The sequence below is a fragment of the Gallinula chloropus genome (genome assembly GCF_964237585.1).
Source record: "Gallinula chloropus genome assembly, chromosome: 11".
NCBI lineage: Eukaryota > Metazoa > Chordata > Aves > Gruiformes > Rallidae > Gallinula > Gallinula chloropus.
In genome coordinates, this window is record NC_140096.1 from 3,086,026 (window position 1) to 3,109,423 (window position 23,398).

General features: G+C 61.5%; 4 protein-coding genes across 4 annotated transcripts; all 4 read left to right on the forward strand.

The window, feature by feature from the left end:
- Positions 1–345: 345 nt before the first annotated feature.
- Positions 346–4,085, forward strand: RAB33A (RAB33A, member RAS oncogene family; the record flags this gene model as incomplete). Its single annotated transcript, XM_084269334.1, has 2 exons — positions 346–564; positions 3,582–4,085. 2 exons carry the CDS (start codon positions 346–348, stop codon positions 4,035–4,037), a joined length of 675 nt encoding a protein of 224 aa, XP_084125460.1. The 3' UTR covers positions 4,038–4,085.
- Positions 4,086–4,616: 531 nt separating this feature from the next.
- On the forward strand, positions 4,617–7,876 carry RBMX2 (RNA binding motif protein X-linked 2). Its single transcript, XM_084268991.1, has 6 exons — positions 4,617–4,636; positions 4,726–4,841; positions 4,990–5,041; positions 5,114–5,243; positions 5,361–5,541; positions 6,484–7,876. Exons 1-6 carry the CDS (start codon positions 4,632–4,634, stop codon positions 6,762–6,764), a joined length of 765 nt encoding a protein of 254 aa, XP_084125117.1. The 5' UTR covers positions 4,617–4,631; the 3' UTR covers positions 6,765–7,876.
- An 893-nt stretch (positions 7,877–8,769) lies between these two features.
- SLC25A14 (solute carrier family 25 member 14) lies at positions 8,770–15,629 on the forward strand (the record flags this gene model as incomplete). The annotated part of the gene is made up of 9 exons (XM_084269141.1): positions 8,770–8,833; positions 8,914–9,061; positions 9,370–9,464; positions 10,973–11,058; positions 11,851–11,946; positions 12,886–13,010; positions 14,041–14,176; positions 14,396–14,476; positions 15,192–15,629. 9 exons carry the CDS (start codon positions 8,770–8,772, stop codon positions 15,231–15,233), a joined length of 873 nt encoding a protein of 290 aa, XP_084125267.1. The 3' UTR covers positions 15,234–15,629.
- A 2,484-nt stretch (positions 15,630–18,113) lies between these two features.
- GPR119 (G protein-coupled receptor 119) lies at positions 18,114–19,094 on the forward strand (the record flags this gene model as incomplete). Its single annotated transcript, XM_084269238.1, has 1 exon — positions 18,114–19,094. One exon carries the CDS (start codon positions 18,114–18,116, stop codon positions 19,092–19,094), a length of 981 nt encoding a protein of 326 aa, XP_084125364.1.
- Between the last annotated feature and the right edge of the window lie 4,304 nt (positions 19,095–23,398).

Consider the following 23,398-nt stretch of genomic DNA (forward strand, 5'->3'; position numbering starts at 1 on the left):
AGCCGGTACGCCGTGCCGTGCCGTAGCCGGTGGGCGGAGCCGTGTCGTGCCGGTACGCCGTGCCGGGCCGTGCCGTAGCCATACGCGGGGCCGGTCCGTGCCGTGCCGTGCCCTAGCCGGTGGGCGGAGCCGTGCCGTGCCGGTACGCCGGGCCGTGCCGTAGCCGGTACGCCGGGCTGTGCCGGTACGCGGTACCGGGCCGGTCCGTGCCGTGCCGTGCCCTAGCCGGTGGGCGGAGCCGTGCCGTGCCGGTACGCCGTGCCGTAGCCGGTACGCGGGGCGGGGCCGCGCCGTAGCCGGTGCGTGGGGCGGCCCCATGATACGGTGAGGCGGCGGCGGCGCGGGATGGCGGCGGGCGGTGGGCGGCCGCCGGGCCCGGACTCCTCGCTGGAGCCCTACGTGCAGACCCGCATCTTTAAGATCATCGTGATCGGCGACTCCAACGTGGGCAAGACGTGCCTGACCTTCCGCTTCTGCGGGGGCACCTTCCCCGACAAGACCGAGGCCACCATCGGCGTGGACTTCCGCGAGAAGACGGTGGAGATCGAGGGGGAGCGCATCAAGGTGGGACGCGCAGCACCCGCACCGGCCCCGGGGGCAGCGAAGGGCACCCGGTCCCTGCCGCTGCCCCAGCCCCGGGGCTGCTCTCTGCACCCCAAACCCCTCTCGGGGCGGGGGGAGGGGGGGGTGGGGGGGGGCTTTTCTGTTTTCAGCCCGGCTAGAAGGAGGGGGCCGGGGGAAGGTGTCTCATCCCCAGGGTGCAGAGCGCTGGCTGAACCCGGCGATGCTGCTTGGTGGCTGTTGACATGGTTGGCTTGAGTCTGCAGGCAGCCTGGACCCATAGCTTGGGTGGAACGCTGCTGTCCTCCCAAAACCCGGCCTGACCGGCTGCTCAGGGCATCAGGGTGGCCTCCGGCTTCAGAGGCTGGACCGAAAGAGAGAGGCAGGGTTGGGCAGAGCTGCAGGGAGCTGCAGGAAGGAGCTGTGCGCAGGGCCTGATGTGTTTTTGGGGGAGCAGATGGGTTGTAGGCTGGCCATGGCTGTGCTGGAAGGCCTGGAGCTCGCAGGAGATTCCTGGTGGAGAGAGCTGTCAGCGCTGGGAGGATGCGATTTCAGCAGAACTAGAGCAGGTGGAATTTGGTACCCGAAGGCCATGAGAAACGCGTTGTCCCAAACCCCACTGAGCTCTGGCTGATGTCCCAGAGCTGACCTGCAGATCCACAGCAGCCTGGGGAAGCACCAGTTTGCAGCAGGGCGCTGGGCCTGCCTGGCTGGGTGGATCAGCACCGACCCACTGCACATCCTGCTATTTCACTGACAGAGGCGGGGGGGGACCAAAAGTTGAGGGAGGAATTGTGAGAACATTAGGGCCACAGTTGGTGGGTAAGAACTTTAGTTGTGCTCTTAGGCTGTCCATGAATGTTTTTCTCTCTCTCCTTTAAGAGGAGGGGTGCTCATACCCCCCCCACACCCCCCAGCTCTGTCCTGCTCCACGCAGCCGTGACACTGTAAGCTGTAGCGCAGGCTGGCGTGCAGCCTGGCCTACTGCTTCTGCCTGGAAAACCTTGCCAGGCTTGCTGCCTTTGGTTATTACTTGGCTCGAGCAGGCCAGAGCAGGAGGCAGTGCAGCAAGTGGGCCTTTTCCTGGGGCTGGAGGGGAGGTGAGGGGGTCCTCCCCATCCTATCTGCCCAGATGGAACAGCCCAGGAGAGACTGGCAAGGAAATACGTGAGCAACAGCTCTTCTCTGCCAGTGTTTTCCCACTCAGAGGCTCTGGGGCAGACACAGTGGGGCACAGGGAGATTTGGATTAACCACAGATGCTTGTTTGGAAATTGCCAGTTCCAGGTTTCAAGACATTGCCTACAAGGGCCGGGAGAACTCCTGGAGACACAGGATAACAGTGTGGGGTGGAAGGGACCTCGAGCTCAGCTGCCCCAGAGCTGATCACCCAGGACCGCATCTAGATGGCCTGTGAATGTCTCCAGGGATTGGAGGCTCCACAGCCACCCTGGCCAGCCTGTGCCAGCACTTGGTCACCCTCACAGCGAAAGGTGATCCTGAGGTTCAGAGGGAACCTCCTGTGTGTCACCATGTCCCATGGCCTCTGGTCTTGGCACTGGGCACCACTGAAAAGAGCCGGGCTGCATCACCCTCTTCGCAGTCTTCCTTCAGGTATCTACACACGTTGGTAAGATTCCCTCCCTGAGCCTTCTCCAGGGTAAGCAGTCCCAGCTCTCAGTCTGTCCGTGTAGGAGAGATACTCCAGATATTTCATCATCTTCTTGGCTCTTCGCTGGACTCTCCAGTGCATGCTGCTCTTGTACTGGGGAGCCTAGAACTGATCGCAGCACTCCAGGTGTGAATTCCAGCACAGGGGATGTTTAAAGCAGCCCAGGACAGTACTCACTCCCTGAGTAGTAGTCAGGCTCGCTCCCTTTGCTGCAAGGGCAAGCTTCTGGCTCTTGTTCAACCTGGTGTCCACCAGGACCTCTCAGTCCATTCCTACAACAGGGTGGGTGGTCCCCAGCATGTCCTGGTGCCTGGAGTTGGTCCTTCCCAGGGGCAGGACTCAGATCTTACCTTTGCTAGTACCTGTCAGCAGCCTGTCATGTTGCCTCTGGATGGCAGTACAACCATTGCTCCTCCCAGTTGCTGCACACTTTTGGGTGCAGCCTGGCCCACCGTCCAGACTGGTAATGAGGATGTTGTACAGGACCAGGCCCAGTATTGACCCCAGGGAACACCGCTAGTTATCTGTGTTCAACTGGACTTTGTGTCACTGATCCCCAACTTCTAGGTGGAGATGTTCAGCCAGTTTCCAGTCCACCTCCCTGTCTGCTCATCCAGCGCAGGAACTGGTTGGCTTCTCCATCCCTAGGGTCAGAAAGTGGACAGCAGTGCCTTCTGGGAATCTCCTGGATTGCTTGTGCCCTGCTGTGTTCTCCTGCTAGCAGCTGTTGGGGGGGGGGTTGAAGCCCTCTGTGAGGAATGGGGCCTGCAAATGTGAGGCTGCTCATGTCTGCAGAGCAACTCATCTGCTTGTTAGACACTCTCTATGTGAGTGTCTGTTGGTCTGCTCTTTAATCCTCACTCGTGAGCTCGCAATTGGGCACTCACCCATCCCCAGGCAGAGCTCCTTGCTGCTGTGGAATTAGGCATACAGATGTCCTGACCTGATGCAAGGACACTTGTGAAGGGAGAGGTGCTTTGTGTGCCACGTTTCTATGGTGGGTGGGGATGGGTCACGTGCATGGGGAGGACGATGAGAAGTGGGGAGCAGCGCCCCCTGAACTGATGTCATCTCTCTCAGTAGATAAGCTGGGCTTGCTTGGTGGAATTATGGAAGCACGTGTGCTGTCCTACGCAGCCTTGGGCGCTGTCAGCACAGGCCCAAAAGTTCGTGTAGCTGATCCACCAGCCCCAGCTCTGCTAGTAAGAGCCTGCCTCTCCCTGCAAGGCTCACCTTGGGGCCGTGGCACAGCTACCAGAGCCGGGCCAGCAGACACCCCCAGGTCTCCCGGCGGAGATGGCTGCTCGGTGCTCCCGTAGCCTCCTTTCTCCTCTGCTTTGCTTCCCAAGGTGCAAGTGTGGGACACGGCCGGCCAGGAGAGGTTCCGGAAGAGCATGGTAGAGCACTACTACCGCAACGTGCACGCCGTGGTCTTCGTGTACGACGTGACCAAGATGGCGTCCTTCACCAACCTCAAGACGTGGGTCGAGGAGTGCAACGGGCACGCCGTGCCGCCCCTGGTCCCCAGGGTGCTCGTTGGCAACAAGTGTGACTTGAAAGACCTGATCCAGGTGCCATCCAGCCTGGCCCTCAAGTTCGCCGACGCTCACAACATGCTCTTGTTTGAGACCTCGGCCAAGGACCCTAAGGAGAGCCAGAACGTGGACGCCATTTTCATGTGCCTGGCCTGCCGGCTGAAGGCGCAGCGCTCGCTGCTCTGCCGGGACCTGGAGGGGCGGCCGGGCCAGGCCCGCAGGCCGGAGCCTGCGCACGAGGCCGGCGGGAAAAACTCGTGCCCGTGCTGAGCGGGGCCCCGCCGCCCTCTGTCACGGTCACCCCAATAAAGGCTCTGCGGCTACACGCAGCTCTGGCTGTTGCTTTGTGCGGTCCGACCCCGCTCGGGCTCGGTCCGGATCCGCTCGGCTCGGTCCGACCCCGCTCGGCTCCGCTCGGCTCGGTCCGACCCCGCTCGGACTCGCTCGGCTCCGTTCGGCTCGGTCCGGCTCGGTCCGACCCCGCTCGGACTCGCTCGGTTCCTCTCGGCTCGGTCCGACCCCGCTCGGCTTCGCTCGGCTGCGCTCGGCTCGGTCCGGACTCGCTCGGCTCGGTCCGGCTCCGTTCGGCTCGGCCCGACCCCGCTCGACTCGCTCGGTTCCTCTCGGCTCGGTCCGACCCCGCTCGGACTCGCTCGGCTCCTCTCGGCTCGGCCCGACCCCGCTCGGACTCGCTCGGCTCCTCTCGGCTCGGCCCGACCCCGCTCGGACTCGCTCGGCTCCTCTCGGCTCGGTCCGTCTTCACTCTGCTTGGACCTGCACTATTCGGGGGGGGGGGGGGGGGGGGCGGAGTCTATCCGCGCATGCGCCATTGCAGGCGCACGCGCAGTGTGAGACGCTGCTGCTATGAAGTAGGTGCAGAGGGAACCGGGGAGGGGGAAGGGGGATTGGGCGGGTTGGGGTTCTCCCGGTCCCTCGCTGACGGTGCCCCCGTCCGCAGCCCCCTGACGAAGGTGAAGCTGATCAACGAGCTGAACGCGCGGGAGGCGGAGCTGGGCGTGCAGGAGGCGGTCTCGTGGCACGCGGAGTACAAGGACAGCGCCTGGATCTTCGTGGGTATGGGCCGGGCCGGTGGGGCCGGGCAGGGCCGGGGCGGTGGGGCCGCTACCCCATCCTCTCCCTCTCCCTCTCCCTCTCCCTCTCCCTCTCCCTCTCCCTCTCCCTCTCCCTCTCCCTCTCCCCCTCCCCCTCCCTCTCCCCGCAGGCGGGCTGCACTACGAGCTGACGGAGGGGGATGTCATCTGCGTGTTCTCACAGTAAGTGCCGCAGCCCCCGGGCCCGCGGGGACCCCGTTGCCGCCGCCTGCGGTGCTAAAGGGTGTGTTGCAGGTACGGGGAGGTCGTCAACATTAACCTGGTGCGGGACAAGAAGACTGGCAAGTCCAAAGGCTTTTGCTTTCTGTGCTATGAGGACCAGAGGAGCACCATTCTTGCTGTCGACAACTTCAATGGGATCAAGGTGGGTGCAGCAGCCTGGGCTGTGGCCCTGAGAGGCAGCCTCAGGAGCCCTGACAGCACGAGCTGCTGGTGACCCACAGCGCCTGTGCCTTTGCTAACAGCGTGACTTCTGTTGTAGATCAAGGGAAGGACAATTCGAGTGGACCACGTTGCCAACTACCGGCCCCCCAAAGACTCTGACGACTTGGATGACGTAACAAAAGCTCTCCATGCAAAGGGCTGCGGAGTTAAAACACCACCCCACACGTCATCTGACTCCCTGTCAGAAGATGACAGTGTGCCCCTAAAAAAGCAGAAAGGTGAGGGATGTTGCTGCCACCTTGACCCCAGGTGGGAGGCTCCCCACAGCCAGTTGAGTGCTGGAAGCAGTGACTCCAGTAGGAGCTGCTTGCTGACAGCTTCTGGGTGGTGTCTGCCTGAGATGGGCTGTAGCTCCCTGGCTGAGCTGGTTAGGTGTGCTCAGCTCAGGGTGGGGGTGCCCACTGTTCCAAAACGGGCTTGGAGCTCATGGCACGTGGAGGGACCTTCCCTCCCACAGCCAGGCTCTGCATGGGACAGGCGGGTATCATGGGTTCAGGGCCACCTTGTAGCTACAGCTGAGCCCTTGTGCTGATAGGGTTTGAGACCCTTCCTTAGTGTGCTCCTGCCCCTTGTTGAGAGAGGTGCTGGGCATTGGGTTATGTGGGGGAGAGCACGGAGGGGGAGATGGGCCCTTAGCACCAGTCTGAGAGGCATGTCAGGCTACAGCCCTAGCTAATGAGAAGGGTTGGAGGAGAGAAAGTAGGCAGCAAAATTAAGCATAGGGATGAGATGCTGCTCCAGAGCGCTGGGGAGATGCACTAAACTGAGGGAGGGAAAGGAAGAAGAGGGGAAACAGCCGTTGGATCTGGGGAAGAGAAATTCCACGGGGTGGATCAGGATGTCCTTACTGCATGGATGTGGCCAAGAGGGTGAGAGGAAGGCACTCCATACTCCCAGCTGCATGGAAGTGCCTGAGGGCTTGATGTGATGAGCTAAGTGTTAAAGAGTAGGGTGGTTCAGGCTGGAGGTGAAAAGGGAGTCCAAAAGGGAAAAGGATTTCTCTGGAGTGGGTGGGGAAACAGGCTGGGAAGCTGGGTGGGGGGACACGATGTGTAGAACATGAGGGTAGTTGGAAGGTGCCGTGGGGCTGGACAGATCTTGGGGGGCTGAGGCGATGCCTGCAGGACTGTCTGTCCCCAGAGATGAACTTTGTGTTTCAGAAAAGGAGAAGAGCAGAGAGGAGCAGCAGAAGCCCAGCTCGCAGGCGGTGAAGAGGGCGATGCCTGCAGAGGAGGCGCACCCCAGAATGAAGATTAAGAAGGAGAAGGAGGACCCTGGCTATGAACGCTATGCCAGTGGGAACCAGCAGCCCTGGAGGGACTCGGAGAGGAAGGCTGGGAGCAGGACACAGTACAAAGAGGAAGACAGGCGGCACCAGGGGCCATCGGAGAGGAGAGGGGTGCGGAGACCGACAACGGGCAGCACGCAGTTCAGTAGATGAGTTAAGGTGAAGCCATTTATTGAGAGAAAGCACACAGCTTTTGGACATTTTTTTTACTACAAACATCACAGCTTGGTGACTGCTCATTGGTTACATGCACTGATCACACCTGGCTGGTTGGTTAGTAAATGTAGCAGGTTCTGATAAGCATGTTCTGTTAATTTCTCTTTGATGTCTAAACCTCTCTGCACACCTGCTGTGCTGACCACTTATTCTGGCTGGTTCATATGTTCCCTTACTCCCAAATACCTTCCCACAACTCCTCTTTGGTGTAGGGCAGTGTGTACCCCCACCTTCCAGGCCATCATGTCTTAGGAATGTGATTCCAAAACCCCTTCAGCATGAGGAACTTTCCTGTCTCACAGGAATGCAAGGACGTGGTCAAGGCTGATCCCTTCTGTGAGGAGAGTCAGGTTGCTGGCAGGGCCGCTGCCTTCCCCCAAAGAGGGGAAAGGAGCTGCCAGGACCAGAGGGGACAAAGTGGTTTGTGGGATGAGCAGGGGGAGGCTGGCAGGAAGGGTGACGGGCACAGCAGTGGATAAGGAGAGTGTCCTGAGAGAGGCAGGTCCGGGGAGCACAGCAGGGATCCCCCTTCCAGGCACAGGGAGCAGGGCTCCACAAGGGGCTCTAGCCGGTACTGAGCCCTGGGCCAAGCAGTGTGGGGGCTGAGAGTGGCCCCAAGCCTGCCCAAAAACCTGCTGAGACCCCCACCATACGTTTTGGGTGGGCACCATGTCTGGGCCACTTGCCTCCAACAGCTTCCATGTAGTTTCTCCTTCCATCCTGGGCCAGGGCTCTCCTCCCTGCCCGAGCTGCAGAGCCGAACACGAGTTTTCTTGCCTCCTGTGTGTGGCATTGGGCATGTGGGTGTGTTGGGATGGCTGCTGCTTGCAAGGGATGCTCTCCCCCAAACCAGCAGGAACATCCCCCTTTTGTGCCCCAGGGAAATGTGGTGGGGGGGTGTCTGATGGGCCTCATGTGCTTAATTTGGGCCTTGAGCTTGTGGGGAATCTGAGAGCCATGCTGTGGGGTCTGGGCCCTTTGCTGTTGTGGGGTGGGGTTCAATGCCTCTCAATAAATGTTACCCCTGGCCCAGCAGCCTACCTGCGGCCCGGGATCTCAGCGGGTGTCTGATGGTGTTTTCAGCAGGGGTGAGGGCTGCGGGGCCGGGGGGGCCGTGTGATGGATGGGGGGAGAGGGCTGCTGGCTCTGGGAAGCAGCAGCTCCAACATGTATCCAGGGCCCTGCCTGGCTTCCTCTCTGCAGGGCAGGTCTTACCGCCGAGGGGCTGGGAGGCAGCTTGGGGAGGAAGGGGGGGTGTTGCTGCTCCCGGGGGAAATGCTGCTGTCCTGGGGGAGGGTGACCCCTCCCCCGCCCTCAGGAGGGGTGGAAGGGGGGGGAACACGCCGCTGCCCCGGGGATGATGGCAGAGGCGGGGGGGGGTGATGCCGCTGCCCCGGTTTTGGGGGGTGATGCCGCTGCCCCGGTTTTGGGGGGTGATGCCGTTGCCCCGGGGGGGGGTGATGCCGTTGCCCCGGGGGGGGATTGATGCTGCTGCCCCGGGGGGGGGATTGATGCTGCTGCCCCGGGGGGGGGGGGGGATGATGCCGTTGCCCCGGGGGGGGGGGGTGATGGCGCTGCCCCGGTGGGGGGTGATGCTGCTGCCCCGGGGGGGGCGTGATGCCGCTGCCCCGGTTTGGGGGGGTGATGTTGCTGCCCTGGGGGGGTGGGCGTGATGCCGCTGCCCCGGGGAGGTGATGATGCTGCTGCCCTGGGGGGGTGGGCGTGATGCTGCTGCCCGGGGGGGGGTGATGCCGCTGTCCCGGGGGGCTGGCGGCCATAGCCCCCGCCTCCCAATCCCACCCCCCGCATTGGTGCCGCGGGGTTCCGGCTGCGCCCGGTGCCGGCAGAGGGTGCCCGTCGCCATTCCCCCGCCGGCCGCGGTTCCGGTTCCGGGGCGGCGAGGCAGGTGTCCGGCCCGGCGCGCCGCCGGCCCCGCCATGCCATGTCCGCGCTCAACTGGAAACCCTTCGTGTACGGCGGGCTCGCCTCCATCGTGGCCGAGTTCGGTGAGGTGCCGGGGCCGGGCCGGGCCGGGCCGGGCGGGGGGGGCGGGCCGGCGGAGGGCTGACGGCCGCTCTCCCCGCAGGCACCTTCCCCGTGGACCTCACCAAGACGCGGCTGCAGGTGCAGGGCCAGAGCGCCGATGCGCGGTTCCGGGAGGTCCGGTACCGCGGCATGTTCCACGCCCTCTTCCGCATCTGCCGTGAGGAGGGCGGCCGCGCCCTCTACTCGGGGTGAGCCCAAACCCCCCCCCCCATCCCCGGGACCCTCCCCCCCCCCCCAATTACCGGAACCACCCTCCCGGAGACCACCACCCTTCCTCTGCCCACACCCCCCACCCCAAGCCCCCCCAAGGGGCCGGGGCAGCGATGCTGCAGCCCGGAGACTCACGGTTATCCCGAGGTGGGGAGCGTGGCCTTGCGTGGGTGCCCCGGAGTGGGGGGGCGGTGGGGGTGGCCGGCCGGCTGCTGGCGGCTTTGGGGGTGGCGATGCTGTGCGAGGAGAACGGGGTTCAGCGGTTTCCCCCGCTCCCCCCACGCAGGATCGCCCCCGCGCTGCTGAGACAGGCGTCCTACGGCACCATAAAGATCGGCATCTACCAGAGCCTGAAGCGGCTCTTTGTGGATCGCATGGAAGGTGGGTGTCCGGGAGCAGGGATGGGGATGGGGGACGTCCAGGCACCCCTCGTGTCTGCCCGAGGTGCAGTGGGGCATCTCGTGCTCTCTCTGCTCCACGGTCTTGCTCCTTCTTGTCTCTGCCCTGCCCGCAGAAGAGGAGCTCTGGGTGCTTCCTGCTGGGCTTTGGTTTGCTCAGTAAGTGTGGGGGTAGGGTTTGGTACAGAGGTACATCTTGCTGTGCTTGCTGCTGCTGCCCCTGGTCCCTAGGCAGACCCTTCTCCAGCCAGGCTGCTCCCTTCCCCTGCCTTTATCTCCCTTTTGTAACATCAGAGCTGATAAAAGACAAGGTGGCACCAGCCCAGGCGTGTCTCCTGGCAGACATCCCATCCCATCCCATCCCATCCCATCCCATCCCATCCCATCCCATCCCATCCATACATCAGCTGCCTTACAGGGATGGAAAGCTCCTGCAGTGAGTCTCCCCACTGGAGCCTGAAAGCAGCATGCCTGGGCAGGAGTCCTGCTGTCCAGCTCTTTAGCTCTGGCTCTGACTGCAGCGATGGGATGGGATGGGATGGGATGGGATGCTGCCCATGCTCCTGACCTGTGCAGCTGCAGCTATAAGGGCTTTGGCAGCTCCTGCTTAGTGGAGCAGCAGGAGTCTGGTCCGTGGTCGCTGACAGAGCACCAGGACCTGCCTGTGCTGCAACGCAAGCAAACGCTATAGTGTCCTTCTGGCCTGGGGAAGGAGGTGGCTGGCTGACCAGTCAGCAGCCCAGCAGGAGGACAAGGGATGCCCGGGTGTGCTGGAGCCTCTTCCCAGGGGCTGCTCTCTTCCCCCTGCGCGTGGCTCTGTGTGTGTGCTGGCCAGTGTCTGATGTTTGTCTCCCTACAGGCCTGGGGCAGCCAGGGGCCTGGTCTCCTCCGGGAAGTGCTGTGGTCAGTACCAGCAAAGGGCCGCTCCTCCTCCCACCGTAACCATCTCCCCTAATACTGGGCCTGGAGGTCTTGGGTTATTCCCCCCCTTGCCCCCCCTCCCCAACTAATTGCATCTAACGTTCTCTGCCTGCATCCCTGTTCTCTCAAGGTGGTGGTGTGTGGCCAGCTGGGGCTCCAGGTGGGAACAAACTGGGGTCAGGCTGCCTTGAGAAGTGGTGGGTTGTCCCCCTCTGCCCTCCTCTGTCTTGGTTTGTCTCCATGCTGAAAAATGTGCCGCTGGACACTGAAATCGCAGAGAATTGTTCCCACTTTTCCCGTGTCACAGTCTTGTCTCTGGTCACCGAGGCTCTTCTGTAAGACCTGGAGAGCCGAGCCCTTCAGCAGCTGCTGCCTGTCTCTGGCAGGTGTGGGGACAGGTCTGCCAGGAGCTGAGGGTGGCTGCCCAGCCTCTGCTCACTCAGCTTCACCACGGGATTGCCAACTCAGCTGCTCTGCTCTCCCCAGAGCTTCTGGCTTGTCCAGGGCGTTGCAGCCTGTGCAGTTTCTCTTTACGCCTTGAGGATCTGACTTGCCTGTTCTTGGTTGCAGATGAGACGTTGCTGATCAATGTGATCTGTGGCGTGGTTTCAGGGGTGATCTCCTCTGCCATTGCCAATCCGACAGATGTGCTGAAGGTAAGAGGCAGCTGCTGGTTGGCTGGGGTCTGACATGTCAGGCCAGGTTGGATGGGGCCCTGGGCAACCTTGTGTAGATCCAGGCTGGAGCTTGGTGTCCCTGCCTGTGGCAGGGGGGTTGGAGCTCTGTGATCCTTGGGGTCCCTTCCAACCCATGCCATTCTATGATTCTATGTCAAAGCTGCTGCTTCCCAGCAGAGCTGCATTACCCCAGCTGCAGTGGGGTGCTGTCCCCCACTCAGCTAATTGGGGCGTTTCACAAATGGGAGCAGAAGCCCAGAGCAATAAACAGATTTTTATAGGTGCAGCTCTTGAAAACGGGGAGATCTCTTGTGAAAACGGGGAGATCTCTTGTGAAAACGGGGAGATCTGTTGTGAAACAGGGAGATCTGTTACAGTATGGGGTGGGGGCTCTGTTATCTGACCTGGGGAAGGTGAGGGGTGTAGCCAGCTGCCTGTCAGACCTCCTTGGCTCTTTTCCCTGCGGTCACTGTGCTGGCACTGCCGTGAGGACCTGCCTGTTGTATGGAGTGACCAGAGTCCCTAGGGACTGCCTGGTCCTATCCGTTCCCTGCCGTGGTGTTACTGGGGCTGGGATAGCTCTGCTCTGGGCAAAGTCAGCCTGGAGAACGTTCCCATGCTCTCAGGCTGCTTTCAGATGCCACCCCCCCCGATGCCACCCCCCCCGATGCCACCCCCCCCGATGCCACCCCCCCGATGCCACCCCCCCAATGCCACCCCCCCAGTGCCACCCCCCTGATGCCACCCTGCCCACTCTTGTGTTTCTTTCAGATCCGAATGCAGGCACAAGGCAGTTTGTTCCAGGGTGGCATGATCGGCAGCTTCATCGACATCTACCAGCAGGAGGGCACCCGAGGCCTCTGGAGGGTGAGCGAGTTTCCCTCTAGTAGCACAGCTATCAGCTTCCTCACCCCTTTGCTACACCCAGGCGCTGCTTGGGCAGAGAACTGTGAACCACATGGAGTAGCAAAGTTCTTCTGGTTTCTGGACAAACAGGAGTGTGTCAGTGGTGGGTATCAGGTCTGTGCTACAGCAGCCCCAGTGCTGCCCATGCAGACCTGGTTGCCAGGGCTGAAGCTGGTGCATGTCCAGTTTTGAATACAGGAGTGTCCCATGACCTGGCTGGAACCTCACTGGGGGCTGGATCCTCCCCGTGGGCTGCTCTAGGGAGGGTGCTCAGCCCAGTGTATTTTGGAGCCAGCTGGGGGGTGAGTGCCCAAGTGAGCAGGGCGATTACCTGTCTCTGGATGTGTGTAGGGGAGCATCTCCTTACACTGAGGGAGAAGAGTTCTCCTGAGTAACCTGAGAGACGCTAATGATGTCCTGAAGTTCCCAAGGGACAGATTTGCACAGTGTCCCTGTGTACCCACACCCCTTGAGACTTGTGCCTTGAGCATACAAAGAGCAGGACAGGGTGGTGGCTTTTGGGGCAGCTGGTGACATAAGGTTTTGGAGCTTGAAGACAGAGGAGAGCTCCCAGTGCTCAGGCTTTTGGACTTCAGCTTTTGTTGAAGAGCCTCATTTTGTCCTTCCATTACAAGCTTTCTGTGGGTTCTGTTATCCAGCAGTGCACCGAGCTGTGAGGTCAGCTGTGGGGAGTACAGAACCCTGATGCTTTTTTTCCAGGCAACAGTAGGACTTCTCCTTCTCCCAGTCAAGAAAAGGTTGCTGTTGTAGTGTCCTGCATGGGATGGGGAGGGAGAATCAGCCAGCTGCCAGCACTGACATAATCTTTGCCATGAGATGACTTCTGCAGTCCCCAGGCAGCAGCAGTTTGTGCATCTGACTGATGTTTGTGCTCTGCAGGGTGTTGTCCCAACAGCTCAGAGAGCTGCCATCGTGGTCGGGGTGGAGCTGCCAGTCTACGACATCACCAAGAAGCACTTAATTCTGTCAGGCCTGATGGGTGACACCATCTTTGCCCACTTTGTGTGAGTATTTGCTGCGGCTGCTGCACCACGTGGGCTCAGCAGGAGCGTGTGAAGCAGAGGAGCACAGTGGGATTTGGGGTGAGGGGTGTCTGTGGAGCAAGCTGCAGCCCACAGAGCAGGTCCTGCCGACTCAAGCAGAGCAGCTCGGAGTGACCAGACACCTCCCTGGAGAAGGAGCCTGGCAGAAATCCTTTGGTGACATGAAGTGTCAGCTTGATTTCAGCTTGCTGCTGGCCACAAACACTGTTTGCTCTGTGTCTGTGCCCTGGTATGGATGAGGCAAAAGTCTGGGGGTGCAACTGCTTGTAGTGATCCACTGAAAGAGCTGCCCCAGTCCTGGGTCCTCCTCCTTACGGCCGCTGTGTCACTGCAAGAGCTCATGATGTGAAAACAGAGCCTTGCAAAGCTGATGAGACCCTGAGTGTTGAAGTCAGCCTGCTCTGAGCAAGGGGGTGGGCTAGAGACCTCCCAAAGTCTTTTTTCACCTACATTTTCCTGTTCTTCTGGCAGACACTTTAGCTGGAGGTGCTGCAGTGCTTCTCCTTGGGTTTGCCTGCTCTGGGCTGAAGGTGACAAGCACTAGACCATACGTGGAGGGAGGGGACTAGCAGCTGCATGCTCCCTCTTGCTGCCTTTGGTCTTCCTCCCTCCTTCCCCGCCCCGAAGAAATGTTTGCTCTGGTGAGAAGGATGTGCGCTTCCGAGAGGCTGCCTTCAGGTCTGTGCCACCTTGACAGCACCCAGAGACACTGGCTGCAGTGCAGGCTGCCCCTGGGGAGACCCATGGTGGGCTCTGACAGGGGTCTGGGTTAGACAGCCGCCAAGCATTTCCCTTCCCCTGGCTCTCTGGGGTCCCTGGCGGGTACGGGTCCTGCCTCTCCCCCTGCTTTCTGACTGGGGGCAGGTGGTGCAGCAAATGTTGGTGGCTAAACAGCTTTGCTAGAATCCAGTGGAAGATGCTGCCTTGTGCCTGTGAGCTGGAACGGCCGTGCTCAGAGCTGCTCCTCTCTCCTCTTCTGGTGTGTCTGTAGCTCCAGTTTCACGTGTGGGCTGGCTGGGGCCATTGCCTCCAACCCTGTGGATGTGGTGCGGACGCGGATGATGAACCAGCGGGCGATAGTGGGCAGCACAGAGCTCTACAAGGGCACTCTGGATGGCCTGGTGAAGGTAAGGGGCTGAGGGCCTGCAAATCCCTGTCGTGAGGAGACCGACCACGCAGCGTGTAGGTCCTGCAGCGACAGAACATGCTGGGCACTGAGTGTTTCAGCTGCAAGTTCCTGTCTGCAGCCGCTGCAAAGGTCCCTGAATCACACGTGGCGTCAGGGCGATGGGCAGAGCGTGGACCTGGGGTGTCCCCTAATTTATCTGTCTCTTCTCTCCTCCCAGACCTGGAAGAGTGAGGGCTTCTTCGCACTCTATAAAGGTTTCTGGCCCAACTGGCTTCGGCTTGGTCCTTGGAACATCATCGTATCCTTCAGTGTGCTGCTGGGAGGTGGTGGGTGCAGACAGGCAGGGGGAAACCCAGCTGTAGAGGGGAACGTGGAGCAGAGCCCTGGACGTGGCACCTCTTTGCCCTCCCTGCCACAGCCCAGAGTGGGCTCCTTGGGCAGATGGAGGGTGTGATGCAGATGGTTTGAGTGCTAAAAAACACCAGTGGTTGAGACTGCTGCTGCGAGCAGCTCTGTGTGGGGGAGCAGGGACCACAGGTGGCTTCCTGCAGAGCAGGTGCTCCCCAGTGCTTGGCTCCACAGTTCCCCTTTGGCCAGAGCTCCTGGAGGTGCTGCGGTGTCTGGATCAGTCCCTGTTTTGTCGGGGAAGCCTGGGGGACAGTCTGCTGCTCCAAAGTGAGTTTGGCCCTGCAGAACCACCTGTGTGGCTGTACTAGATCCTTCTTGCCCTCAGAAATTGTGTGCAATTAAAGAAGCCCCAGTCTGGGGCTAGAGCCATCTCCTTTTCTCAATGGTTTAGGCAAGCTTGGGCCAGTTTGCTTCCAGATCAGTCCCTTCCCTCTCCCCCAGGAGCTCTTCTCCCCCAGCTTCTCTATCTGGGCGGGTCAGTTGGTGCCACCCAGCAGAGCTGTTTCCTTGCGTTGCTCTCCAGCTGCAGTGCTGGTGCTCTGCCCTCCTCACCGTGCTGGGCACAGCCTGAGCCTGTCAGCAGATTCCTTGACGTTCCCCTTCAGTTTTTTATCACATATGAGCAGCTGAAGCGCCTTCCATTCTGACCGCCGCCCCCGAGACAGGCAGCACAGCTCTGCAGCCTTCCTCTTCACCTCTCCATCCCCATGTTCTGATGTTTTGGTACCCACTGGGTCTGGGTTCTCCCCCCTCCCCCAAACGCATGGTTCCCAGAGCACGATCTGGCTGAAGAGATGGAGGCTGATGGCAGCCAGCTGGGTGGTGGGTTTATCTTTTCCCTGCACGGAGGCAAGTATTTAACCAGAGTCTGGGCCTGAAGCAATATCTTCTGTGAAGATCTGTGCCATCCCAGGCCCTGTGGTGCAGCTCGTCCTTGGGCTCACGTGCATGTTCGTCTGCCACGCCGGCGGGGTGATGCTGGGAAGGGTGGGGGGTGCTCTGGGGGTTTCTTGCAGATCCATCACCTCATTAAATTATTTATTGACCGGAGGACGGCTCGACTTTGTGTTCGTGTGGGTTGGCTGCAGGGACATTGCAGAGCAGATGCTGTGGAGAGAACACAGCTGCTGCTCCAGCACTCTCAGTAGTTTCATTTCCCCCACATATATATTTATATAAATCCTGAAATGTTGAGGATTTGTCATAATAGGTCTCTAAAACACAGTTTAATCGTTAATGTCAGAAAATGGTGGTGTTGGACTTGGGTTTGCAAAGCCTCAGTTTCTTATTTTGTACGTTGTTTTTTGCTTATTTCATTTTTAAAGCAAGGTGACATGACTGAAACGGGATTAAACCTGAACTCAGGGGCCCTGCTGCTGGAAAACGGTGGCTCTGATGTTGGTAGTGCTAAGCAGAGCATCAGGCAAGAGTCACTGCTCATCCCACTCTGGTTTGGTTTGGTTTGGCTTGGTTAACTGCACATGGCTGTGGAAACCAGTGGCTCTTCTGTTCCTGCTGCCTTTGCTTGTCCTGGGGTGGTTTTAGTTTGGATGAAGGTCCCTTGCATGGCAGTTCCTGCCTGGGAGTGTTGTAAGCTGGGGTTCAGTCTGTACACAGTCTGGGGGTCTCAGTGGGCAGCGAGTTACCCGTGAGCCAGCAGCTGCCCAGGCAGCCAGGAGGGCCAACCCTGGTGTTCCCAAGGGCCAACCCTGCTCCACAGCTCCATCCAGAGCACCCACTGCTCCCCTGTCTGCTGCATCCTGCCCTGGGCCCCGTGCTCAGCCTCTCCCCATCTGCCTGCGCTCCCGGGTTACTGTTTGACAGAGGAAGCCTCCAACCTGCCCCGTTTCCTGGCAGCTCAGATTTTTCCGGCTCAGGAGGCAGGAGAAGTGGTTCATGGTGCTTTCTTTAAAGGGATGGAGCAGCCACAGTGACATCCTGCCACCGTCCCCCACCCCACAGGAGGTAAAGGACGTGATGCTGGGTTTTCAGGACGCTGGTACACAAGGATGTGAGGGCTGTTTCCCTGGATGTCTTTGTTACACGTTACTAGTAGTAAGGTAAATACAATTAGTAAAGCCAGTGTGTGTGCTTAGAGCGTTTCATTTAACTGTGTGTTTCATGGGGAGTGTTAGGGTACAGGTCATTAGGCTGCTCCCAGGAGTGAGGCCCAGCGATGACAGATGATGTGTGTCTTTGAGGATGATCTGTCAGGGAGCCTGGAGTCAGCCTGGTGGGTCCAAGGGATGGCACTGAGGTGGGGGGGGTGGCTCAGAGAGAGAGAGGGGCTCCTTCTGGGGTGGAGGCTGCTTTTACATAGAATCATAGGGGTTGGAAGGGACCTCGAGAACTCATTGGGTCCAACCCCCTGCCAAAGCAGCTCCCCAGCTCATAGTGCACAGGTCGGTGTCCAGACGGGGCTGGAATCTCTCCAGAGAAGGAGACTCCACACCCCCTGGGCAGCCTGTCCCAGGGCTCCCTCACCCTCACTGGGGAAAAGCTCTTCCCCATGTTGGTGTGGAACTTCCTGTGCTCCAACTTGCAGCCATTGCCCCTTGTCCTGTCCCCACAGACACTGAAAAGGGGCTGCCCATTTCCCCCTGCATCCCATACCTAAGATATTGATAAACATTGATCAGATCCCCTCTCAGTCTTCTTTTCTCCAGGCTGAACAGCCCCAGCTCACTCAGCCTTTCCTCACAGGGGAGATGCTCCAGGCAAGACCAAGGAGCAGGCAGAGCATCCCAGCTCCCACTCAGCAGTTGCTGGCTCCTGCCTGCTTTTAGGAGGCCCCTTACAGGTCACGGCAGATCCTTTGTGTTGGGAGTACGGAGGGTGCCCCAGGCTCCCAGCTGCACCTGCTGAGGGTGCTCCAGGTTCCCGGGCTGGGACCTGTTTTCTCCACCTATACTTTAGCAGATGTCTCCTGCCAGTCCTTTTCCCCTCTGTAAATAACCAGGTCGCCTTTAGAGCTGGTACTCTGACAGGGGCTCAGTGGTGGTCTGTCAGTGCCTGCAGGGTCTGGCAGCGACCCCACGAGCTCTGCCCCCTTCACGTACCAGCAGGGTGAGTGCTGGGAACTGCTTTGCTCGCTCCCTGTTAGCAGCACCCACATCGAAGCCAGGCGCTGCCTCCACTCAGGTCCTCAGTGCTTGGTCAGGGGATGTCCAGCACCCCATCCATCCATCTGTGTGCTGTTGTGGCAGCTTCCTGCCTTGGAAGGCTTCCTGCCCAGGCACTCACTGCTCACCCCCCTACTCCAGGGTTGTCTGGAAACGTGGCTGGAGGGGAGGGACCTCCATGGGCACAGCGGGTGCTGCGAGTGCACCAGTCCCTTCCGGCAGCCAGCTGCTCAGCTGAGCTCTGCTCCCCAGCCTGAGACGCTGCCACAGCTCCTGGAGAGTGAGGGGCTGCCCGTGCTGCTGCCCACTGCCGAGCTCCACGTGCCCAGAAGCCCCAGGTGAGGGATGCCCTAGAATCGTGGTGGAGACGTGCCACCCTCGGGCTGTGCCACGCAGGGGACAGCCATGGCTATCTCAGCCCTGGGAGTCATCCTTGCCGTGCTGGCCTCGCTCATCATCACTGCCAACGTGCTGGTGGCCATCGCTCTCCTTCGCCTCATCCAGAAGAGCGGCTCCAAGGGACTCTATTTTGTCCTGAACCTCGCCATTTCGGATGTCATGGTCGGCTTCACGGTCACGGGTCTGGCCATAGATGAGTTTTCCCAGACCTTTGATCCTCCCCAGATCTTCTGTGTCCTGAGAATGGCTTTCGTGACCTCCTCTTCTGCTGCCTCTATCCTATCCCTGATTCTGGTTGCGTGTGACAGGCACCTGGCCATCAGGAAGCCTTTCCACTATTTCCAGATGGTGACAGGCCTGCGGGTCGGGGTGCGACTGGTGGGGCTCTGGCTGGTTGCTGCCACCATCGGCTTCCTCCCAGTCCTCACCCCCGGCTTCCAGAAGATCTCTGCCCAAGATAAATGCTCCTTCTTCGGAGTCTTCCACCCCACCTACATGCTCACTGTCTTCTGTGCCGGCTTCTTCCCAGCGCTCTTTCTCTTCATTTATCTCTACTGTGACATGCTGAAAATCGCCTCCGTGCACGTGCAGCAGATCCGGGAAGTGGAGCACGCGGGGCTGGCGGGGGGCTGCCCCCCATCCCGCACCACCAGTGACATGAAGGCCATGCGCACCGTCGCCGTGCTCATCGGCTGCTTCACGCTGTCTTGGCTGCCGTTCTTCATCGCCAGCATCGTGCAAACCATCTGTTCCGAGTGCTTCAACTACAGGGTCATCGAGCACTTCATCTGGCTGCTGGGGCTGTGCAACTCCCTCCTGAACCCCTTGCTCTACTCTTACTGGCAGAAGGATGTGCGGCTCCAGCTCTCCCAGTTGGCTGCAGGCGTGAAGAGGAGGGTCCTCTTTCACCTGGGGAACGGCCACCGCTTCCCTGGCAGAAGCACCAAGTCTGTCCCCACCGTGTCCTGCCTGCGGCTCCAGGACTGACATGGGGAGGGGCGGCTGCCACCGGCTTTCCAGCCCATCTGCATCGCGACCCGTGAATTCGGAGCTCTGCCAGCTGCGGAGGAGATCGCGGAGGGTGGGACTGGTCTGGAAGCTGATGCCTGCACAGCAGCATGGCCAAATTCCTGCCTGCCCACCGAGCTGTGGCACACAGCCTGTGTGGCACCCCAAACTGTGGGTGGGCAGCGAACTCATTAGATTTTGCCAGAAGAGCCTCAGCATCCTTGTGTCTCCTGGGACTGAGCCCTCAGTGCTCACCCCTTCACCCAGCGCTGGCTGGCTTCCCCTGCCCTGACCAGGGCCCCCCCCTCTGCTTGCAATGCCAGCTCTCTGCCTGGGCAGCCTCAGCTCTGTTGCCTTCAGCTCTTGCCATGGCACCGGGGACACTGAGAGCACTCCTGCCGTTCCTTGGCAGCAGCTGTATCTGCACCGGAGCTGGCGCAGGGAGCATGGAACAGCCCCAGGTGCTGCACACCCGGGAGAGCTGCGGGGCAGCACAGGCACCGTGGTAGCTGTTTGGCTTGGGCTGTAAAGGGAGTTAATGAGTAACTGGGCCCCAGCTAAGGAGCAGAAGGAACGGCTGCCTTGGAGCCAGGGCGAACCCCATGCAGGGGGGCTGCATGTGGGGCTGCGAGGGTCCCTCCGCACTGACTCCCCCCACCCTTGCAGGATGCAGTCCTCCTGTGTGTCCTGCTGTCCTGTGACAGGGCCAGGCTGCTGCCCCTGCCAGAGGCTATGATGTCAGGTAACTGGGGCGAGATTTCCCTTACAAGATGTTTCTTAGCTAAGACTGTACCCTAATCTGAAAATGAGGGTGCTGTGCAAGAAAGAGCAGTTGTTCCCAGCTCGGGCGTTTGCCCCATGGGCAGATATGAAGGCTTCAGCACATGTCCAGAACCTGCCTTGGCCCCGAGGCCTTCCCCATCCCAGAGGAGGAGGCAAAACCATGGTTAACAAACCCAACCCCTTCTCCTCTGCCTGGCAAAGGCCCGAGACAAACCGCCCGCAGCAGGCACCATGCCTTGCTGAGCGACATGGGAAGAGCCCAAGAGAAATCCTGCGTGGAGCAGACTTGGGCTGATGCCTCAGAGGTGGACGTGGCCTGACTCGGCGCTGGGGATCAACACATCATGTCCCTGCGTGACGGCTGTGCTGCCTGTTCTGAGGGCAGCCTGAGCTCCCAAAGCCGCCCCATCCTTGCTGAGCCTCTGACATGGCTGTAGCCATCCTCTGCCTCCCTCTGAGGTGTTTCCTGCCACAGGCGGGTACCAGGTGTGAAGGGCAACGCTTTGCACATGTGCCTCTTGCTGCTTCTTGAGCTCTCTGGCTGCCCAAGGCCCCGGAGCGGAGCACAAGATGAGACGGCAGGTCTGGCCCAGGAGGCAGCCGTGACAGCAGCCGGAGCCCCGGCTGTGCAGACCCGGGGAGCTGCAGCAGGGCTCAGGCAGAGCCACGGGCACAGACCTGGACCAGGGATGCTTCTCCCGAGCTCTCACGAAGCTGGAGGACACGGTGCAGCTTGAACCGGAGCACGGACCCACTGTGGGGGATCCCTCGCCGAGCATCCCCGCCCTGGCACTGCCCTGGCTCCTCTCTCGGGGGCCTGGGGGTGATGGGGCACTCCTGGGGTGGGGCGCTCAGGGCTCCGTTCCTGGGAGCCGCCTCCCCCGGTGACTGCGGGGCCGGGCACGGTGCGTGGCTCCCGGGAGGAGCAGGGTGGCCACGGCCGGGAGGGGACCGGTCCCTCGGGGGTGAGGAGGGGGGAGGATGAAGAGCGCTTTCCCCGCCTGCCGTGCTTCAGCTGAATAAACTGCCTGGCTGCCCGGCCGGTCTCTGTGCCCAGTAACCGGGGGGAGGCTGCGGCCGGGGCGCTGCTGCTCCGGGATGGGGATGGGGGGGGGGGGCAGGACCCGGCTCTACACGGGGCCGGTGAACGGGAGAAGCCGCGGCGGCGCCGGCACCGCGCCGCTGGCAGCCGGGACCCCCGGCCCGCACCGGCCCCCTCGCTTCGGGACTACGCGGGCTGCCGGGGGCCGCTCAGCCGCAGCCCCCCGGGAGCTGCAGGGCCGCCGAGGGCGGGCGTCGCGCCGGCAGGAGAACAGCGGGAGGGCGGCGAGGACCGAGAGCGGTACCGGCGGCCCCTGGGAGCCGCCCCCGTCCCAGCGCGCTGTGCGCGGGGCGCCCGCCCCGCCCCTGGCGAGGCGGCAGCCAATGGGCGGGCGCGCGGGGGCGCCATGCCGCTGGGCGGGGCGGATGTTCGCGGGGGGCGGCAGGAGCGGGGTCGGTTGCGCGGCCGGGTCGGGCGGTGAGTGCGGGGCCGGGGCCGGGCTGTAAGTGCGGGGCCGGGGCCGGGGCCGGGGCCGGGGCCGGGGCCGGGGCGAGCCGAGCCGAGCGTGCGGGGCCGGGGCCGGGGCCGGGCCGAGCCGAGCCGGGCGGTGAGTGCGGGGCCGGGAGCGGGGTGGGCCGGGTTGAGCCGTGAGTGCGGAGCCGGGGCCGGGCCAAACCGGGCGGTGAGTGCGGGGCCGGGGCCGGGCCGGGCCAAACTGGGCGGTGAGTGCGGGGCCGGGGCCGGGCCGAGCCGTGAGTGCGGGGCCGGGGCCGAGCCGACCCGAGCCGAGCCGTGAGTGCGGGGCCGGGAGCGGGGTGGGCCAGGCCGAGCGGTGTGTGCGGGGCCGTGAGTGCGGGGCCGGGCTGGCGGGGGGCTGGGTCTTGCCTCGTCCCCTGTCGGGACCGGCCGGGCTGGCGGCTCGGGGCCCGCCCGCCGGCAGAGGCTGCGGGAGCGGCGCGGCGGTTGCTGCGGTTTGGGCCTGGAGCGGCGGGACTGGCGTGTGCTCCGTTCCTGCGGGTCTCTCCCGCCTGGTGCCCCGGCTCGTGGAGCGCGGAGGCGGCAGCCGGTGCTGGCTTCAGCTCCGGGGACTTTTCCTTCCGCTGCCCGGGACGGCCCTGGGGCCCGCCGGGCCGCGGCAGCTCCTTTTCGGTCTCCCAGGCGCGGCTGGTGATCTTCTGCTCGGACCGGGCCGGACGCTCCGGTCCTCGGCACCGGGACAGCAGCGACCTCGAGGGCCGGCAGAGCCCCGGCGCCGCGCCCTCGGGATGGGGCGGGCCCTCGGGATGGGGCAGGCCCCCAGCCGCCCTTGGGGCCCGGCGGCCGGTGAAGTGGCACAGGGTGGTGCGGGAGGGACGGGCCCCCGCAGAGAAGCGATTTCGCCTACCGAGTGTGACACAGGCCGCTGTGGAGGGGCAAAGGGGGAAGCAGGTTAAGAGGAGCTGGTCGGGGGGAGCTGGTCGGGGGGAGCTGGTCGGGGGGAGCTGGTTGGGGGGAGCTGGTTGGCTTCCACCTCTCCTGCCCCCCAGGCAGGCCCAGCTGTGCCCAGCAATGTACCTCAGCTTGCACTGGATCCGTTCAGCAGCAGCCAGGCTGTGCGTGGGAAGCACTGCAGCTCCCAGCAGGCTGCAACTCTCCCGCAGCTCCGCATACAGCCCCCTTGACTAGGATACACATATGTGCCCGCATGTTTATTCAGCTCCTTCAGGCTTCTTTCTGTGCCCGTGTTTCTTGCTGGTGTGGCTGCCTTGCTGGTGTTTTGGCCGCGTGTGCGGGGTGCAGCTGTGAACAGCGCTGGTGGTTTGGATCGCGCTGCGCAGGGATGCTGCTGTTCTACAGTGCCACACGCTTGTTACACAGATGTGTAGATTACTCACTAGTCTGTGCTCTTTCTAGCTCCCCTGTCCTTCACTTGCACAGCTACAGTAATTAGGCATTGTGTTTTCCCAGCCTGCAGAACGTTGCAGCGGAGCCGTGAGTAAAACGCTTGGGCAGCCCAGGGTGGGAGTGTGTTCAGTGAGCTCATGTTCCTTCTTACTTTGGCCATTCAGCTCTTTCCCCCTCTGGAAGCCGATGCGTTGGGTTTTGTGTTTCTTAATGTTTTATTTGAAGGGTTTTGTAGCATCTAATTAAACAGGCCCCTACATCCAGTTGGTGAAAGCTCTGTCTGCGCCGCTCTTAAGGTCAGGTTTCTTAGCTTAAGGTCATGTTTTTGGTGTGGGTGACTTGAGCTCGTAGAAGGGATGAAGTTCAATCTCTGAGTAATTTTCAATGATAAGGTGTTGCTAGTGAGGCATTCCATGTGCCTTCCAAAGATGGTGTGAGATTTCTCCCCTAATCCCCAACTTTTCTCCTGACATTCTTCTGGAGCCAGCGTGTCGGTCCCAACGCGGTGCCTTCCCGCTGCGTCCTGCTGCTCTGCTCCCAGCCAAGGGGGAGCTGCTTGGGTCCTCATGCTGCC

What these genes read in the sequence shown, in the direction of transcription:
- RBMX2 (XM_084268991.1), top strand. An exon ending in CAGCGCCTGGATCTTCGTGG is followed by an intron (nt 4,842 to 4,989) that starts GTATGGGCCGGG and finishes CTCTCCCCGCAG; the next exon opens with GCGGGCTGCACTACGAGCTG. An exon ending in ACAACTTCAATGGGATCAAG is followed by an intron (nt 5,244 to 5,360) that starts GTGGGTGCAGCA and finishes CTTCTGTTGTAG; the next exon opens with ATCAAGGGAAGGACAATTCG.